This window comes from Artibeus jamaicensis, unplaced genomic scaffold (genome assembly GCF_021234435.1).
Source record: "Artibeus jamaicensis isolate MK-2021 breed Jamaican fruit bat unplaced genomic scaffold, CSHL_Jam_final scaffold_833, whole genome shotgun sequence".
NCBI lineage: Eukaryota > Metazoa > Chordata > Mammalia > Chiroptera > Phyllostomidae > Artibeus > Artibeus jamaicensis.
Genome location: NW_026522056.1, coordinates 2,037,875 through 2,059,075, shown reverse-complemented (window position 1 = coordinate 2,059,075; position 21,201 = coordinate 2,037,875). Strand labels below are relative to the sequence as shown.

Below are 21,201 nucleotides of genomic sequence, written 5' to 3'. Positions count from 1 at the left end.
TGACAGATGTGGGTGGCATTAAAAAGGCTTCCCAGAGGTGGCGACACCGGTGGCATCTAGAAAGGAGTATGTGAGTCAGGGGAAGAGTGGGAGTGGGGAGCAGTAGGTCAGTCATCTGTCAGAACTGCGTTCTCAGAAGGGGGTGGAGGGCATGGGGCAGGAGAGCTAAGCAGAGACCTCTAAGGCTGTTGGTTTGACTTTAATGGCAGTGGGAGCCATTGGAGGCTCTGTACTGAGGCTGACATGCTTGGATTTGTGTTTTCCAAAAACTCCTCTGGGATCACTGAGAGAACTGGATCTGCAGGGTGAGAATAGAGGTCAGCACCCCAGTCACTTGTAATAATGTGTAAGGAATGGCACTGACCTTGGCGAATGCAGCAGCTCCAGGACTGGGGTGAGTGGATGGATTTTTTGAGAGAAATGTGGGAGGCAGGACTTGGTGCTTCAGTGTGCGGATGACAAGTTCAGCGGCAGCCTGGTCTTGGGCTCTAGGAGCTGGCTGGTGGGTAGTGGTGTCCCTAAGCAGGCCAGGGAGTGCTAGAGGAAGAGGATGCCTAGGGGTACTGCTTCCATTTTAGTTACATTGGTATGAGATGTTTTTAAGGATATATGTTGAATATTTGGTTATATTGACCTGAAGCCCAACACCTCCAAACTGGTGATAAAGACTTCAGACGTAAGTAACTTTAGATGATACTTGAAGCTGTGGACTTAATGAGGTTGCCCAGAAGTAGAGTGAGAAAAGTCTTGGAGGAGAGAAAGTGGAACCAGACCTCCTAAGGTAGATAAAGAGGAACCACCAGAAAGGTAGCCGAGGACTGGAAGGAAGTAGTGTCTCTGAAACCAGGGGGAGAAGGATTTCAGTGACAAGGGAAGACAACTATGAGCACAGCTGCAAGAAGCCAGCTAAGGCTGAAAGCTGTCCTGTCACTTGAGGGTGACTTTGACTAGGGCTGACCAGTAGCACCCACTCTGCAGTGAGAGGGTGAGGAAGGGAAAGCAGTGGGCACTAGTCACTGATGCTAGTTAGGAAATCTCTCGGGTGCAGAGTTTTGTTTGTTTAAAGGGTAGTTTTAAATGCTGATGAGAAGAAGTAGAGGTTGGTGAATCCTAGAAGGAAAGGACATTGGAGCACAGAGCTGGGGCTGGGATTAGCTTTAAAGTGTAATGCTGGCGAGTGAGTGGGCTCGGGGGCCAGAGGTTGGGGGAGGGGTTTGCACCGCCAGCTGCTTTTCCTGTACCCTGTGAGGGAGAGTGGTGAGGAGGAGGTGCATGGAAGAGTCCAGGACAGCAAGAGCTGAAACGGCTGTTTCTGGGGTAAGGGAGGGAAAAGGGAGGATTTCTCAGCCTCGTGGAGGATTAGCTGAGGTTGGAGGCCATGAATGTTAGGTTGATACCAATGCAGCGTGATGCTTTTTTTTGTAAATGTTTTTGTTTTGTAGTCATTCACTTGTGTTTTCATTTTCAAATGTGACATGAAAGACTCTAGAAGATTAATCAGTAGGGAAGAAACTGTACACACAAGTAAATCAGAGATTATAAAACAGAATTAATGAATTAATCACTGCATGTCTATGTATCAAACTGTCTTAATACCAGAAAAAGTTCTGGTTTGCAAAGGAGTTCAAAAATGAAATGGAAAAAAATTTTAGTAAAACCTGCTACTAGAAATCAGTGTGTTAGATATCCAAGTATTGCTGGTTTGATTGTTGGTATGAATCCAGTGGGAAAACTCTAGAAGAGACCCCGAAAAATAGACTGAAAGGAACAAAAAAAATTGAGTTTTCATGGAATTGAGCTCCTTTCATTAGGTATAAAAATTGACATGGCAGTACGTGGAAAGTGGCCGCAAAAGGTGTTTTATGCTTCTAAAGTAAACATAGGGTTCCCCCAGAAATAGTGCTGACCGTGGTCTCGTTACCATTTTCATGAGTCATCTGTTGGGAGTATACGAATACATCTACAGTTTTGTCAGTGATGTTCAACTTCCTCTGACAGAAAAATGTCAAGATGCAAAAGTGTAAACTGTGTAGTTGTTCCCAAGGCTGAAAAGTAAGTTGACGGTGTTCGCTGTGAATATGTGCAAAGCAGTGCATTTGAGGGAATCCAGAGTGCACGGGGGCCAGATTCAGAGACACTGCGTGTCACAGCGAGACCTGAGTGTCATGTTTGGTGTGCCAAGACCTTACTCAGTTTCCCTTTTAAAAAGCCCGCCAGATTCTGTGATAAAATTAAGAACATTAAAAAAAACTTCCAAAGATTATATCTAAACTATTTTATATAACTTTGTTTGTCACAGTACGAAGAAACCAAATCACACCCTAGAAACATCTTGACCATATGTGTTGGCACAGCCGTAGTGCTGAGTGTTGTAATACATACAGACAGTGATCCGGGCAAGATCGCCTGGCTTCAGGGCGGAAGAGCTAGCCCTGGGTTAAAACCCAAAATGGAAATGGTAGTTAACTGTAGAAATGATAGTAAGTGGTAGTTACTTCCCTGAGAAGCTTAAACCATAATATGGATGCCTATCTCTTAAAACAGCATGTATTATGCTGTTTTGCATTGAAAGGTAATTTTGGATAAATAGGCTATGAGTAGGAATCTTAGCCCCGTTTTGATAGTCTTAGTAGAAAAAAGTGCATTGTTCATTCTAGGCTTACAAGTGAAATGTGAAGCATATGACCTGTTCTTCAGAAGAGTATTTATTACCACAGTCAGAGATTACAGATCCTGGCCGTGTGGAAGGTACGCCGTCAGGTGTATTTGGAGCGTGCGCTGGTGTTCCCTGGTGGCCATGCTGCGTCTTTGCTTGCTAAGGAGTGCACGTTAAACCAGGCCAGCAGAACCCAGTGTCGCTTAGTTACTAACTTGGAGAAAGCAGTATTGCTTAAAGCATGTATTGTGACTTTTACTTTTTCATACCTGTGCATATAGTATACTTCCATATTACTCTCTTAGGAAGGAAGAAGAATGATATTTTCAGTACCTGCATGCAGTAACGATATTGATCTAGACAGCTGATTAATTAAATAAAGGCTTTTGGAATGGTAGCAGTACTGTGTCAAGTCTGACCCATGTGAAAATCTCTTTGTAGTCTTTCCTCCGTGGACCCATCTCTGACTGAACCCTCATGTACAATAGTGTTCCATCATACTCTGGTGGAGTCTTTGAACAAAAAAATTAAAAATGCGAGCAGAGATCGGCTGCTCCATGGTGACCTTCAAGCCTTTTGATGGTTTTATAATCTTGTAAAGAATAGATGCAGAGTCTGGGCTCAGGCCTGCCTCCCTGCAAGGTTCATGTTTTTCCCAGGTGACAAGGTCACATTCAGGTCCTTAAGGAAATGTCAGTTTTGTTTCCAAATAGCTAGGGAATAGTAAATGTTTCATGCATAGCAGGCAGGGTAATTGTAAAGAAGCCATAAAATTCAGCTTACATTTGTTCAAGATAGTGCATTATTATAAGATAAAATTTTTTATTTAATTTTCAAATACAATTATTTTATTTTATGCCATTCTTTATTAGGTCCTTATATTCTGTAAAGTAATATATTGCTACTTGATGAGATAGCTAAGTCTTTGTTTAGCTTGAATAGCACAGAAATTGATTATGTAAAGGTTGTTTCTTGTTTTAAGGGGCCAGGAGTTAAAGCTGGTGATTTTTTTAAAGATACATTGCAGATATACAGGGGAGAGCATTGTGTTGATTTTAAGTGTATTTCCCTGTGGGGTCTAACATCAGTTCTTTGACTCTTTTGCAGAGTTCTCTGGGGTGCTGCATCACTGTCACATTCTGGCATCTGAGATGGTCCATTTCATTCATCAAATGCAGTATTATATTACATTTGAGGTATATACAATTCATTCATTGATTTTAGTTTAAGTAAGTCATGTCATAGGACTCTGTGGTGTTATAAGAACACAACCTCATTCCTAAGTTTTACGCTGTTGCTCCTAGGTGCTGGAATGTTCTTGGGATGAACTTTGGAACAAAGTGCAGCAGGCCCAAGATTTGGACCACATCATTGCAGCACATGAAGTGTTCTTGGACACCATCATCTCCCGGTGTCTGCTGGACACTGAGTCCAGGGTAAGGCTGATATGCGGCTTAGAATCAAGAAGTAGAAATAATCACAGTCTTCTTTTTTTGGGTTCCTGTCAAATGGAGAATCTTAGAAATTGCCTGATGCCCACATTAGTAGTGATGAGGGCAGTTTTATCAATAGTTTTATGTTCAAGGTGCACTGTTTATGAACAGAATTGTAACAATAGTGCTGAAACTAGAATGTGCTCTAAAATGGAGGTCAAAACAGTAAGGAATATAATAATGCCTATTCATTTCCTAGGTGTAATACTATCCTGTGGTTGTTCAAAAGAGAAATACTAATCATGAGTGATGACTTTGATTTGTGGAGGGGTAATATGTGAACAAAATAAACCAACTAAGGCACTGTAAAAACAAAGCAATAACCTGTCTGAAAGTCCGGAGAAGGATGTGAGAAAAGGCAGGGCCCTCCCAGCTACATGCTGATTTTCTTAATCTGGGTAATGGTCGTCTCTGTGTTTTGCCTTCAGTAAGTCAGCATCTGGCTGCGTGAGTTAGAAAATAGGCTGTTTGCTAGATAAACCCTACGCGTTTCTCAGGCCCCACGCTTTTGTGCTAACATTCCTTTCCTTAGACCCCTATTCTAACAGTTGCATGTTCCATGTGGTTAGTCTGCTGGGAGTTTTAATTTTAAATGTGGGGAAACAAGGAACACCTTGTTTACACTTGAACAAATATATTATGAAATAGGAGACAAAATTTTAAGTGCTTTTTGACATTAAATGTGCAACTTCAAAGAAATTTTAGGATTTGCAGAGGGCTGCCTACTACTAACCCTCCACTCTCTTCAAGGATCCTTCTGTGGAAAACGCAGTGATTGACAGAGCTGTAGTTTTGTCTAAACTATTAGTATGTCTCGGTTAGCTAACTCTGGCTGGGAAAATAGGTATTTGATGAAGAATGATCGAACATACGCATGAAAGAATTGCTTAGGTCAGAGATGCGTCTCTGTAGAATGGTTTTGATAAATGTATTGAGATACTGGCATGAAAGTAATTTAGAATACTCTGAATGTAGTTAGTAATTTAAGAAATGCACATTCAAACCGTTCAGCCTCCATGACTATTACTAAACCTCGTCTTTGTGGGGCTGAGGTCATAGAAGTTACAGTTCCTGTGAAGTGTGTCAGTTGGCACGTTTGTGTTTCAGTGGATGAGCGCCCTCAAACACTGTTAACAGGTTGAGCTGACATAGTAACACGCACGACATTTTCCTGGGCTTGAGGCATGCGCTGTCACGTGCGTGCCAAGAGTCCCGGTCAGACAGCATGGGGGCTCCTCAGGCTGACAGATGGGTTGAGGTCTCAGTCCCACTCCCAGCTTTGACCCCAGTGTTCTCAGTGTCTTAAAAGGGCACCGTTACTTATCTCTGCTGCAGAGACGTATGAGAATTGCACTATGTAGTTCGCTTACACTGTTCATCATAGTACCTGGAACATAAGTGTCAGTTGTTAGAGTTTGTAAATGATTAAAAGTCATCTTGTGTGTGTGTATTTTATAAGGTTTTATGATTGTTAGACTTAATGCTTTTCAGAAAACATGGAACTACTGAGGCTTATGTCCACACTGACATCAGTCTGACTGGTAAATATGGAGCACTCATGTAACTGATGACACAGGGATTGTAACCAACTTCCATGTGTGGCTGTCCTGTACGAAACAAGTTAAGTAGTCAGACCTCTTGCCTCCGAAACATTCCCACTGATATGAACAGAATGAAAGGGAGGAAAAAATTTGCAGGTGACATTATTGCCTTGTGATGATAGAATGTTTATGTGTGAGTTGGTCCCGAGTAACTTCCCCGAAGGAGTCCTTGTGCTGATGGCTTAACGATCTTTTCTGGAGCGGTCCCTCACTGACGGTTTCACTCTTCATTCGGGGGTTTGTCTAAAATACTAAGACTGTAGGAGTTTTGTTTTTTAAGGACCTTGATATACAGTGGTTGGCAATAGGAGATTTACAGTTGTAATACAAATAAATAATGTAATAATTAATAAACAGTAATACAAGAATAAACTGTTTATTTACTTGCAACTGAAAACCTAATTTTGCTTGCCCTTATATTAAATAATCTGTTATTGACATAAATTGAGTGTTCTTTATTATATCACTTAATGAGAAAAACAAGGCTGTTTCATACACATAATTTTGAAGTTGTAGGTTGTGGCATGACGGTTGCAGGTGTGTGTGTACGTTTTTGCAGTTTTTATTTGTGCATTGCTGAGAAAAATCCCGAGTCGCACAGTAAGTTGTGCAAACTGACGTCGCCACAGAACACACTGCTGTAGTTAATCCTCCCTGAACAGATTGCTGACAGAAGCCCATATTGCACCCTTAGCTTGAAGTAAACAGCACTGAATACCTTACAGATTGATTAGTTCCATCAGAAGTAATGAATTTTTATTTCACTACAATAAAGAAACAAATTAGAGGAAATAAATCTTTATTAAGACAAAGTATCATACCAACTTCATCTTTTGTTTCGCCTTTTTTAAAAAATAAAATATCCTTTCAAAAGAACAAACAACTTTAAAAAATATTTATAATCTTTATTATATTTTTTCTGTTACCATTTAGTCCTCTTATGCCCCTTCCCCCAGCCATCACCACCCTGTTGTCCATGTCCGTGAGTCCTTTTTCTTTTTTGCTCAATCCCTCCAGCCCCTCCCTGCCCCCCCCCCCCCCCACACACACACACTAGCTGTCATCTGCTCTCATCTGTGAGTCTGACTCTGGTTTGCTTGTTAGAAGAGCAGACAACCTTTACAGTGAGCACAGCGATTACTGCCTGCATGGATCTCAGAGCGGCCTGGGCAGGTCCTGTCAGAGGAACCAAGTCTGCACCATTGCTGTTTCCCGCAAGTGCCTTCTAGTAAATTAGGATGAACACGGACTGTCCGTTTTGCAATATCTGAGTTCTCTTGAATTAGGTGGTTTTGTCATTTCAGTTTTGTTTTACTTAAGCTTCAGACATTAGCTCAACTGTTAATAAATGAAATTTGAACCCAAGTATTTCTGTTGCCTCACAAAGGGAAGTAGGACATCAGAGGACAGGGACGGGGATGGTCTCACAAATGTCTTCGCCATCTCTGAGATTGTTTTCAACACAGAGTTAGTCCAGCCTTATCGTATCTTCCCGTCCATGAACTTGGAGCCTCTCTAGTGTTCTAGGTTTCTTTTATGCTTCTCAATAAAGTCATACCATTCTCCTCCCGTAAACATCTTGCAAATCTGTTGTTAGATTATTACTTTGTGGAATTTGGCTGGTCTATAGGAATCCTATTCTTGTCTTTGATCTCTTATCCATTTTTTATTCTGTCATTTCCTAGATCCTCTTTTATTCAAAGAAAGACAGTTTTGTGTCTTTCCACAGGGTATGCCTTCTGCTGCTTTTTCTTGCCTTAGGGTCTTAGCTTAGGTTGCTAGGAGCACCTGTGAGCCTCCTTGGCTTATTGCTGACATTAAAGAGATGTTTTATCATCCCACCATTGACTGTGAAGTTTGCCCAGACATCTGATAGGACCTTTATCAAATCCAGGTCCTAGTTTGTTTAGATGTTTTATATAAATCATGAGTGGGTGTTAAATTTTAATACATGGTTCCCCCCCTCCCCCGCGCTGAACTATTGAAATTATCTTTTTTCTTCCTCAAATGTTAATGGTAAAAAAAATCCCCAAAACCTGAGATGGCAGAGTATAGAATTAATCCTTTTCAGTTGAGGCACGTTGTCGTCGTCAGTCTGGGAAAGACCTCGTGTTTGTTGGGAAAGACCTTGACCCTCACTGTGGGAACCCATGTCAGTTATAACCTTGGGGGGGTGTGTGTGTTTTGTGTGGATATATTTTTTATTTACATAAATGATTTTGTACTGTAGATCTCGGTCTGTTCCCTTTCTCTTCCTTTGCTGTACCAGGAGAAGGACTGACTAAAATACGGTAGCTGTGCACTGGGGGCCACTGTGCGGCACATAAGCAGTGGACTAGAGAAATGTACTGTGGCAATGACACGTTTTCAGAACATTTAAAGTTCAGCCATCGTTTCATTCCTCTTATACAATATAACACCTGTTTAAAAGCCTTGCTGAATTTTTTAAAAAAATGTTTTATTAAGAATTTCCTTCCTTGTGGTCTCAATATTTGGTTTTGGTATGAATCACCAAACAAAGAAAAAGAAAAGAAAAACCTTGAAATACTTTCGTTCCTTCCTTTCTGAACTGTAGAATAGTCCAACTCCTAACTCAGCTACTTCCTGCTGACTTTGGAAGGCGGGACAGCACTTCCGAGTTTATGAGGTTTTGTGAGGTTTGGAGGTAATCTGCATAGAGAGGTTAGGGTATGTCGGACAGCTGTTGCTATGGTAATACGGAATTATGGGATTTTTCCGGGACCTGGTACAGTGCTGCTGCATAGTAGATGTTCAGTAAATGTTTAATAATGAGTGAACAACTGATGAGCATTTTGAGAATGTGAGTTGATACCTTGTTTTATAGTATCTTATTACTAATTACTAACATTTGGTTTGATAAACTTAGTGATAAGTATGTTGAGGCTCCACTCATTAAAAAAAGTCTTGTTTCTTTAGACACTTTTGAACCAACTTAGAGCCGTGTTTGATCAAATCATTGAACTTCAGAATACTCAGGATGCAATATACAGAGCTGCCCTGGAAGAGCTGCAGAGACGATTACAGTTTGAAGAGACAAAGAAGCAGCGTGAAACTGAGGTATGCTCTTTATACTCGTGGATTTATCCGTTTAAATAATGAATGTATTGCCATTATGATCGCAAATGCAACAAGTAATTTTCATGCTGAAATAAATGTTCTGAATGCTGAGACCATGTGCACATCCACACTTGGAGTCCTGAGGAAGTGCTGTTGTAAAGGATGTGGTCACCCTCACTACCGTCATGTTTAACAGGTAACAACAACATACACGAGAATCAAACATCTCTTGCCACTTTTCATTAGTGTTGAGATGCTGGTATTTGTACTTGTGTGTGGTGGTACCCCTCAGAGTGTGACCCCAACGGCTCTGCATTGCTTTATTGTTTGAAGCTGGTGAATACGTATACATATATGAATCGAATTTTTGCATGATGGGTATTTTTAGTGACCTTACTAGAGTATTTTATGTCCTCCATGACCTTGAATTATGAAGAATTATTGAGCAGGTTTAGCTCTTTATGAGATTTCTTGTATTTGATATAATTTGTATAATCTTTTACTTTTTCAAGATGCTTATTCTTGGAATGCTGACATTTTTTCCAGTTAATACCATTTTGGTTAGTTTTATTTTTGAGTCTTTTTTCTTTTAAAATTAGTGATAGAGGGTCATGTTTAACTTAAAAGATTTACAGTTTGGAGCTCAAGTTGTTTCTCCTGGGTGTTTTAGAACCAGGAATGCTTGCCTCACCCCTGTTGCAGACAGTGGTGGCACGTGACTAGGAGCTGACAGAGTCTGCGTGCACAGGGACCAAGCCGACTCAAGTTCAGCCAACTCTAACTTGCTGGCTTGGTGCCTTCTGGTGATTCGACTTCTCTGAGACGTAGTTCCGTTTTTGTAAAACAGGAGTGAGTTACTAATTTACACGTGGTAATATATGTCAATTATTTAGCATTTAGTCAGTGTTTGGTAAATGCTAGCCACTGCTGTGATTTTTAGAACTGCCCCATGCTCCAGAGAATTGACCCTTTCAGAGAATTACTAAGCTGTATAACTACAAAAATCAGTCCTTAGGATTTTCGCACTTTAATAATAATATAGTGGCCAGTTGTATGGGAGCTGATGATTCTCTCTCAAGATTGTTAACCATCAGTGCCAGAGTTGAACAAGATCTACATAATAAGTCAGGTTTATTCAGGTTGTTTTATTCAGATATCCTTAGGGATTCTGTAGCTGAAACTATCTGAGAAATTATTTTAACTTAGTAGGCAAAATGACTTATGAAGCAATCATTTAGACTTAAGGTTCACTGAAGTTTTGAAGAGTTTATGCAAAAAGACCCACAAAAAGATTTCAGAATTCTGAGATTTCTGAGAGTAATCAACCCCGAGTCTAATGGAAGTTGGTTCTGCTTGCTTCTCTCTCTGCATTTTGCCTTTTTTTCCCCTCATGCTGCTATTGGGCAAAAAGTTTCCCTAAGTACCTACTTTTTTTTTCAGAAGTCCTACTTTTATAATGATATTTTAAATTCAAATTTGGGATTAAAGGGCTTTCTTTTTTAACATCTTAAACGTTGGAACTCTTGGTTTCTAGCAGCATACTCAGCTATTTGCTGTCCGACAACACTCACACAACACACAGAACATGACTGTACACACAGCTCCTCAGAACAAGAATCGGGTCCCACTGCTAACAGTGGGGCCGGTGCCAGTGCGGGCACTGAGCAGCGTGTCCAGTAGGCACAGACTCCATGCCGTGATGCTCCCATAAGGTTATGCCACCAGCTCAAAGCACAGTTAGACTAACTGGTTTTATTTTTTCTTTTAATTTTTAGGGATAGCTTTATTTATAAAACAAAATTGAATTTAATTGTGTGAAATAATTACCTGGTTCCAAAGTCAAATGTGCAGAAAAGAGCATTTAGACAAGTCTGGTTTTGTTGCTCTCTGCCAGGAACGTGGGTGTGAGAGCCCAAACAGTATCCCTAAGCAGTGAGTTGTCAAAGGACAGGACTTTACAAACAGGTTTCCATTCATTCCAAGAATACAAAGCTCCGTTATCATTCTAGTAAGTATATTGTAATTCACCGCATTTACAAACTGAAGGGGGGAAATTGTGATCATTTGAATAGATGGAGAAAATTATATATAATACCAAGTAAAATTTGATAAAAAGTTTGTCCAAACAACCAGAGCATGCTTAACGGTCCTGTGTTAGACGTGCCTCCCGGGTGCTGAGCGAGGCCTGGTTTTTCCCCTGTTCTCGTCAGCGTGGCCCTGGCAGTCCGGCCAGGCTCAGACACCAAGGAGGCGAAACACAAAAGGAAGGAAAGAAAGCTGCCTTTTTCTTTTTGCAAAAGTCATGGTTGTGATACAGAAAAATACAAAATAGTATTTAGATAAATTACTAGAGTTCATGTCAATTTATCAATGTAGCAGGAACAAGGGCAGTATGCAAAAATAATTGTATATCTTCCTGTCAGCAACAAAGTGAAAATTTAAAAGAAATGCCATTAATTGAACATTAAAATGTAATAAAATACGTGCAGGTCCTCTGTACAGAGAACTATAAAACAGGGTTTGGCAGTCTAAGGTTTGCAGGCCAGATCTGGTCTCCCATCTGTTTCTGTTGATCGTTCTATTGGGACAGTCATGCCCTCTCATCTGCATGTTGCCTGTGGTTGCTTTTGTGCTGTAGCAGTGGAGTTGAGTAATTGCAACAAAGGCCATATGGCCCACAAACCCTAAAATGTTTGCTCTCTGACCCTTTACAAGGAAAGTTTGCAGACCACTGCATCACTGAGCGATATTATAAAAACTTGAGATAAATAGACGAATGTATCAGGTTCATGGATTAGAGAATTGATACATAGATTTAGTGTAATCCCAGTTCTAATCCAATAGTTTATTTATTTATTAGTAGAAAATGATATACTAATTCTAATACCTGTGTGGAAATACATAGGATCTAACATAGTAAAGATAATATTAAACAAGGACAAAATTAGAAGATTGATAATTGAGTATACCTGCATACTCAGAACTTAAAATTGCAGTAGTTAATGATGTTGCTCAAGGAAGGACAAGTCAATGGGATGGAGGAGTTTCCAGAAACAGCCCCACACAAGTAGGGATCATTAATTCCCTACAGAGATGGCACTGAGAACAGAGGGGCGTGCATCATCAGTGAACAGTGTTAGGTAACTATGTCCTGATGCTGCCTCACACTCACACACACACACACACACACACACACACCCACTAGAAGGTGGGTTGTAAATCCGAACATGAAAGGTAAAATGCTAAATAAAGCTTTCATAAGGTAACAGAGAGTAACTGTAAAAGAAATGAAAGATTAGTCATTATGCTACAATTAGTTATGTCTGTTAGAGACTGCTTAGGAATATGAAAAAGTAAGCCTTTAGAATGTGAGAAGATATTTATATAAACACGACAGTTTATCCAGATATATACAGAGCTTCTATAAATCAATACGATAACCCCATTGAAAATAGGCCTTAAATGTGTATAAAGGTACTGACTCTCATTAACATCAGGTACGTGAAGATGTCAAACCCCAGTGACGTACATTATACCACCAGCAGAATGGCCAAAATGTTTAAAGTAGACAACAGCGAGTGTTGGTGCAGATATGGAAAACAGAACTGCCACAGCCTGCCGGTAGAGGTCAGTTTGTGGAGCCACCTTGGAATTCTGTTCGGCCTTGGACTAAAGCCGAATTTAGGGACAGTCTGGCCCAGTGTGTTCACTCTTAGCATCCACTCATCAGGAATCATTCTCAGATACCCCAGGCCTCCTTCCTCATAGCTACAGGGTGGACAAAAATACATTTATGGTTGTCTGGGGGGAAATAATATGATAATAAAAAATAGTGATACAAGAATAAACTCTACCTTGTGTACTGAACTGGAAGCCTGCTTTTGCCCGCCCCTGAATACTGCCTCCTGGAGGAGGGTGCGGCAATGGGCGGGGCTGCGGCAGGCCCTCCTGGATGCTGGTCGGGCTCTGTCTTCATCCGATGGGTGCCTGGGTGGGTTCATTTCATGACAGTTCATTTCGCACTGTCCACTTAGGATTCTTACACTTTTTAATATGTATTACACAGAATAGAATAGTATATTTTAAAACTTTGTTTGCTCTGGCCGGGTAGCTCGGTTGGTTAGAGTGTTATCCTGATATGCCAAGGTTGAGGGTTCCGTCCCCGGGCCGGACACATACAAGAAGCAACCAGTGAATACATAAATAACTGGAGCAACAATCTGATCTCTTGCTCTCTCTTTCTCTCCCCCCAAATTAGTAAGTTTAAAAATTATTTAAAAAATAAAAGGCAAAAGCTGGTAGGGGAAAAAGAGATAAGAGGTAATATTTTTTGTAATTTCATCATTTTTTTAAAGCCCAGTGTCCAAAGATAAATTTTTAAAGCTCATAGAGCAAGTAAAATAGCTATAAATATATTAGAAGATATAAACATGAAAAATGTCTTCTAAAATCAGGTGGCTAAAAGAGGACACTAATTATTATTGCTCAGGTTAGAGTGTTAATACCATTTAAAGGAATAGATTAGGGAAGTGATAAGTTTTGTGAAGACATAGTTAATAATAAAGGTAACCATCAGGACAAAAATACAAATCTTGAAAGGTTATCAGAAGAAAGACAAATAACCAAAGATTTCCGCCCTCAAGTAAACCAGAAAGCGTGTTATAAATATGATGACAGAGTTGAGACCGACATATCCATCCTGTCCATGCAGGCGACTGGGTTAAACCCATCTGATGAAAGGACAGGACTCTCAGTAAGAGACAGTGTTTGGACTGGATCGCCCACTGCTGAGGGTGGCTCATTAGAAGACCGAACAGCTCATTGTCTGGGCAGACCTGCTAGTGGGGAACTGGTGGAGGAGAAGAGATGCTCAGAACAGAGTAACATAGAAAGAATAAAAGGAACAGACAAGGAGTACTAAGCAGAAGAAATTCTTTGAAGGAAAGCAGGTTGCACTTTGGGGTGAAAAGCAGTAAACAAGAACGAGGATGCCTTGTGATATAAAAGGTGCAAGTCACAATGAAGACTGAAACAGCATATCAGTACTCATAAAACAAGAAGTAGGAAATACCAGAGGAAATGGGTCCCGGCACACCAACATTAGAAGTGCAATTTAATTCCTCTTAGACCATGAAAGCTTGGGGGCACAGAAGTAGGTAGTACATAATTTTGAAAATCCCCAATGCTTATATTAATCAAGAGAATGAATGACAGTAGGTAAACTAAACACCCCATTCAAGACATTAGAAAACTAGCAGTAGAATAAACCTTAAAAAGGCCAGAGGAAGTATTTGGTAATGACAAGAGTAAAGATTAGTGAAGTGGAAAGTGGTCAAAAGAAGTGAATACCATCCAAGAGCTTGTTCTTTCTTGGGGGCCCAGGGACAGGTGGGGAAAGAACATAAGCCATTCACTAATCTAGTAGATAATGGGAGGAGGAAGCACAAATATGTAGAACAGGTGAGAAAAAACCATCTGTAGGCCTGAACGGAATTCGTCATTTTCTCAGGTTTCCAAAACTGACCCCAGGAGAGAAAACAAATTCAAACAGAACAACTACTACATAAGAAGTGAAGTGAAGTCTCTCTGCGACCTAAAATGTACTGGGCTGGGCAGCACGGAGAAACCCTACCAGACTGGCCAGCAGTGGTGAACTGTAGTGCCCTGAAAACTGTTCTAGGCATAAGAAAGGAAAGTCTCCAAATCCTGGTTGTGAAGTTGACACCAAACGGAAAAGAGATCAAATCTGGATCATAAATATCAATGGAAAAAATCTTACATGAAATATTGGTGGAAAATATTTAATGGAATATTAAAAGAATAATTCACCAAGACTGGGTGTATTTCAGGAATGCCAGCATTCAGGAAATCTATTAATGTCATTCGCTTTGTCAGTCGATGAAAAGACTCCTTTGATAATTTCTGTGCTGCCTGAAACGGTATTTAGTCAAATTCACCATTGATTGAGAACAATCTTTTAAAAATAAAGTAGGTGGAAGTATCTCCAGTACAAAAAAAAATACATCATGCTTAGGGGAAATGGTAAAAGGCATTCCCATTACAGTCAAGAGTTAATTCAGAGTTTGAGGGGTGCCAGCCTTGGACCCATCTGGTCCCACTGTTATGTGCACTGTGCGTATTAAAAGCATATGCAAGATGATGGAAAGCACAAGGCTGTTTATTACAGCATCATTAGTAATAGCAAAAGACTTTTGTGACAAATTCTCTAAATTGTTACGTTATAAAGTATAATTCTATAGTTATTAAAAACAATTGGGGAGGCTCTGTGTTTACTCATGTGTATTGGTGTATTTCCAGGGTACATTATTAATTGGGGAAAAAGTAAGCTAGAGAGAAATTTGGCATCAGAAAGCTCTTACCAGTACTGAGAGGGACGGACAAAGCACGCATCTCCCCACTCCCGGCATTTCCTCTCAGTCCCACTCTTCCACCCGATTTTAATTTTGTTTGCTACTTCTGACTCTTCAGGGCCAGTGGGGGGTGACAGCAGTGGAGGAAGAGGAGGAGAACAAGAGGATTCAAGAATTTCAAGAATCTATACCAAAAATGTGTTCCCAGCTGCGAATATTGACGCATTTCTACCAGGTACATATTAGAGTAACAAAATGCTGTCCAGATCACATTGCTCATTTTCTGTAATTGGCAGTTGGCTGTCAAAATGATTAAAAAGAAGTTACTTCAATAACGTAGTTGTGGGTAGCACTCACAGTGGTTCCCAACCCCTTGGCTGCGACCCTTCCCAGAGATTAGGTCTTAGTGCCCTGTAGTGCAGCCAGGTCTGTGGTGCCTGGAATGGTTCCACTGTCATCGGGGGGCGGAGGGGACGGGCAGCTCTGGGAGGACCACTGTATATCTCTGCAGCTCAGGCTTCTTTGTGAGCCCTGGAGAGACAGGGCTCAGGAGCTGTGTTAGGATCATAAATGTAAGAAGGTGCTTGTGTGTGAAGCTGAGTTGCCAAGGCAGCCAGGGGGTGAAGCTCAGGGAGGACAGATCTGAAGTTGCTGCTGAGAGAAGCTGATCGGCGGGGTCCCTGTGTGCTTGTTGCTCTTTGTTTCATTTTGTGGGTCTGGTTTCTGATTCGACTTGTTTGTCAATGAGAGCTTCACACTGAAAATACAGATGAGAAGATTTTCATGAAGAATTTTTCATTCCATTGCTAATAATTAATTAGACAAATCAAACTTTTAAAAATTATGTTTTTGCATGTTATCATCGTGTGGTTCAAAATTTAAAATGAAATATCACCACACCCTCCCATGGGCATATAGTTTGCTTCCTGGGATACTCGTAGTTTTTTAATTATATATTTTTTCTGAGCGTCTCTAAGGGGGAAATTCGTACCTTTAGCATGTGGTCTTACTCTAACCTTGACCTACTATTGCGTTTTTGTTGAAAACATGTTTCATAAATGGTGGTAATGACTGTATTACGTTCTGTGCAGAAATACCTTTATTGGATTGTTTTAATAATAAAGTGCCCTCTTGACTCCATGTTGTACATACAATATGTATTTATATTTCCTAAAAATGGACACCAAATAATTAGTTCCACACTGTCATCTAAGATCGTTGTACAACTGCAGAGGAGTAATATGGAGCTTAAAACTGTGTCCTGTGTTCATTTCTAACAGGGACAGTGATGGTTTCACATTTTCCTGATAGACTTAATACATTTTTTAAAAAGTAACCTTAATCAGCATAGTTCTGATTTCACCTCTGTTACAGTCTTAATCTTCTCCGTAAATCAGATTTCTTTTCTCTCTGTGTCAGGGGTTGCAATGGCAGGGCATTAGCAGCCGTCACAGACTGCTTACGAATGGACAGCCAGAGTCCCGGCCCTGTGGGAGGAGGCGCTCCTCAGATTTCCTTGTAGTGGACTTCTCCCACGTCATGTTTCATCACTTAAGAAGTCACTGTATATATTTTTAAATAACTTTTTCAGTTACAGTTGACATACAGTGTCATGTTAGTTTCAGGCATACAGCACAGTGATTAGACATTTATAATTTTAACAATGCAGTTCCTTAAGGAACTTTCTTATAAGTCTCTGTCACCTAGAAAGACAAAGTGATATGCACACACGCACGTGCCACGTGCTTGCTCGAGTGTGCAGTTACTCTGCATGCGCCTCTGCACGTGCCAGCTCTCCAGAAACTCCTCCAGAAGCCGGGGGAGGGAAAGTGGCAGCTGCTGGAGTTTGGAAAGGATTGACACGTATGGTGGTGTTTTGGTAACTTTCTCTGTTCAGATAAGAACTTTTCCAAACCCAAAAGTGTGGAGAGGAACAGCACTTCCTCGGAGGAGGTAAATAAATGCCTGCCAGCTGTGCCCTGCAGGCTGTGGAACCTGACGGGGGCGGGGTTTGCACCTGCCGAGGACCACCCTGAGTCGGGGCAGTCAGTGATGTTGTCGTGTTGAAGTTGAAGTAAACTCTGACATACAGTGTTACCTTTACGAAGCCCCCTCTCCTTACTTTATGGTAAGGAGGTGACAGGCATACTCCGCCCCACCCGGTAGGATGGCCACTGCGAAAGGCATTGGGACCTTAAGAAATAGGGTGTAGCACATGTATCCATTTTACATGTTTTCAACTTATTTTCCCACCAGGGCTTTGTGATTAAATCCTCTTTTATAACTCATATGAAAGATGAAAAGTGTAACACTGAAGTTTTAAGATTAAAAGAATAGGATGTTTAACATCAGTTGCTTTGCTGTTTTGATTATTCTTGTAGAACTCAGGGCAAAATGGAAACATCTATTGATTAGCTCTTTTAGATAAAATGTATTGGCTGCCAATTTGTATTTGTAAAAATGGGCATCTCTTCCAATTGCGGGTTCCATTAATCAGTTGGGTGTGAACTCTGGGGTTCCCAGAGAGGTTCTCATCGCCCAGGACGCTGCCATCGTGGGCGTTGTTTGGAAGGAGATAATAACTCTGAATGGGATTAAAATGGGGGCCACACGTTTTGTGAATCGTTCCTTTTTGCAGTGACTATTTTATTATTTCTGTTTCTTCTTAGGGGATTGTGCAGCAGTTTTTGGTGTTGCTGACAACCAGTTCAGATGAAAGTCTCCGGTTCCTTAGCTTTCGGTTGGACTTTAACGAGCACTATAAAGCCAGAGAGCCACGACTCCGCGTGTCGCTGGGCACCCGAGGGCGGCGCAGTTCCCACACCTGAACTGCCCTCTGCCCGCTCAGGATCTGCAGATGCTGTTAATCGCATTAATGACATAACATTCACATTTAAATTCTCAAGGCAGCTGGCATGCTGCGGTGTCACCGTTCCTGCCCACAGATACTTCAGTGTTTCAGTGGCATGGCGTGTGGGAGAAGCAGTCATGTTTCTATACATTGGAGTTGAAAATATTTGTAATGGCACTAAATTAAATAGGCTGGTTTGCACTATTCACATTTATTTTTTAAAGTCTTCGTATTTAACAGATACCACATTTTGTTGAGGCTTCTTAAGCTCTCCATGATATAATTTATATTCGTCACTTTTTTAAAAAAAATCAGTTTCTTTTAGAGAAAATTAGGGCAATGGATACTCATCAGTTAAGATGGTAATGTCATTGGTATTTTTTTAACATCCTCATTAGAGGTAATTTTTGTTAATATAATCAAATCTAAGCAAAATGTCTCTACTAAGAAAATAGAGCATTTTATTTTGTTTCTTAGTGTTGTAAAATATTAACCTCTATAAAAACCTTTCTATCTTAGTGCATTTACACGTTTATTTTTCTTTTCAGAGTTCACATTTTTTATATTTAGTTTATTCTTTCAGATAACTGCTAAAATAGTATAGAACAAAGTAAGAGTGATGTGGAACAAAAACATCCTTAAACTTAGGTTTTTTGAAACCATCAGCTGAAGCAGTGTGTAAATATGGATGACTAGAAAGTTATGAAGTATTTTATTTTCAAAATTCCGATAAGCATTGGGAGGAAAGTCACTTGAATAATGAAGATTTCCTTTTTCCTTGCCTATTTTTTCATTGTAAATATTTATATACTACTGACCAGATGTTGGAGGAAAATGTTTTTGTAAAAATATCATATCAAGTCACATAAATCTGCCTTTATTCTGTTGCTTAAGTGAAAACTTAGAAAATTAAAAGCAATTATCTTTCACACGTACCGGTTCTTTCTTGAGGTCCATGGAGACGCAGTCCCTGTGCTGGAGTGGAGGGGCAGGGTCAGCAGAGCTGGGTTTAATGCGCTTCAGTGTGTGAGTTACGTCGTCAGCGAAGCCAAGAAATGTGACCGTGTGTCACTTTCACTGCAGAGCCGACAGGGACACCACCACTCAGTGTCCACATGCGGCAGCTGGCCTTTCATGTCTCTGGTTCTCTACCTGCAGATCTGACAAACCACAGGTCAAAGGTATCAGTAATTTAGGAAAGTTACATTGTTGTGGACATGTGATTAGGCCCACGTGGTTGTGTACTGAATATATACAGACGTTCTTTTTTGTCTTTATTCCCTACATAATACAGCATAATTACTTACATAACATTTACCTGTCATTAGGTATTATAAGTGATCTAGAGGCAATTTAAAGTGTACATGAGGATGTGCATAGGTTGTGTGCAAATACTGTGCTGTGTTACATAAGCAGTGTGAGCACCCTTGGGTGTGCGTGTGGAAGGGGGGCCTCCCCAGGTACCTGTGACTGTGCTCTTAGTCACTTTATGTCCACATAGGATTTCTTTAGAGTCCTGGCTATGCAGAAAGGAGTCTGTGCTGAAGGTCAGAACTTCTTAGGATATGCATTTTATTTCAGCATAAAAATTTATAACATCAGAACTTTGAAGCAGGGTTCTCTGTGCAGACCTTCCCAGAAATGATGGTGTACTGTGTATCTTCAAGAGAAATTTCCCAAGGTGTTTTTTGTACTTTGGAGCCTGTTTATATTTTATTTGAAGCTTTCTCCAGAGATTAAGCCTCAGTAGAAACCATTCCAGAAAATTCTACTTTGGGGACTAAAACTCCATCTGAATTTAGGAGCCATCGGGGGATTAGGCCAGATTTGTGGGTGTGGAGGAGCTTCTGAACAGGGGGCCCCTGTGTGGAGCTGGGACAGTCCTGGCAGGGGCAGGATGCAGGTCTCACTCAGAGCAGAGCTGAGGGGCTGGAAGACGGAGCTGTGCACCACAGCGGGTCAGAGCAGTGCAGGGGTGGGGGTTAAATGAGGCCTGTCACAGAGCAGGGTCCTATTAACCAGGGTCAGCGAAATCTTTATGGGGGGGAGCCCACAGTGGATAGTTGAGATGGGAGGGGTGAATCAGCTCTGGAGGCAGATGCCCCTGGCTTTGCCCTGAAAGGGTCACTTCGTCACCCAGAGAATGCTACTCACTAACATTTCAGGGCTGTAAAGATTAGAGAGAATGTTTGCATAGGGTCTGGCTTACAATAAATTCTTAGTAAATGGCACTCTTATGTTCCAGTAGAGTGAAGCCTCTTGTCCTTGGCAGCTCAGACTAGCTTTACCCTAGCTCTTGTGTCACTGAGGATGCCTCTTATGCCCAGGAAGTTTGGTTCCCATGGTTGAAAGCACAGATACCCTCAGGTTGGAAACACATCCCTCATGTCCTGTTAGGTTAATAGGCTTAACCGAAGAGGGGAAAGGCCTGCCTTTCCTCCATGTGCGTATGTCACCAGCAGAGTTCATGGCGTTGTGATTTCTCTAATCCTGTGGAGAATGTGTCCTCCAGACTTGAATGTATAGACAGAAGGGTGCATACAGCCAACTTATTAGCCATTTATTAGGAAAAGAGCACTTGCACCCAGTAGCCACGGGCCTACTGAGGCTGAAGCACCCGGATTTCCCAGCATGATTGCCTCAGGCTCCTTTGGTTGCACTGGCCACCACCCCCCTACCCCTTGAGCAAGAGGGGTGGTTTACGTAGTGGTCCCTGCACTGGATGCTCACTCACCAGGCACCTCCTGGTGCGGTTTACCTTTCCCTGCACAGCCACCTGGTTTCTGGGCCTGTGTAATTTGGGGACACCCAGGTTCAGGAGGTAAAGTGGTGTGAGGTCATGGAGCCCAGTGAGAGCGGGCCACGAGGTCCTAAAGCCTGTTTAGCCCCACCCCAGGCATTAGAGCTGTACCCAGCCAGGCTGTGATCTGCACAGGTGCCCAGGGGACAAGCCAGGCTGAGATCCAGCCCAGCTTCTCCCACCACGCTGGCTGCTGCCTGGAGGAGGTGTCAGGAAGGTACTGCCACTCATTTCCTCCCGTTTTGCTGGGGAGGGAGTTGAGGGCCTCAACACTGGGCCTCGGCCCTGCTCAGATGTGGCCTGACACACCTCTGAGCTCAGTAAGGGAGATGCGTGGTCGCTGTGGGGCTC

At 41.4% G+C, this 21,201-nt stretch overlaps 1 protein-coding gene across 1 annotated transcript in view; it reads left to right on the top strand.

Moving 5' to 3' along the window:
• TUBGCP3 (tubulin gamma complex associated protein 3) overlaps positions 1–18,982 on the top strand; it is an 89,732-nt gene extending 70,750 nt beyond the window's left edge. The window contains exons 18-22 of the mRNA XM_037140984.2: positions 3,764–3,852; positions 3,961–4,092; positions 8,688–8,828; positions 15,318–15,434; positions 17,869–18,982. Coding sequence (XP_036996879.1) covers positions 3,764–3,852; positions 3,961–4,092; positions 8,688–8,828; positions 15,318–15,434; positions 17,869–18,027 — 638 coding nt within the window. The 3' untranslated portion in view covers positions 18,028–18,982. The remainder of the gene's footprint in view (positions 1–3,763; positions 3,853–3,960; positions 4,093–8,687; positions 8,829–15,317; positions 15,435–17,868) is intronic.
• The last annotated feature ends 2,219 nt before the right edge of the window (positions 18,983–21,201 follow it).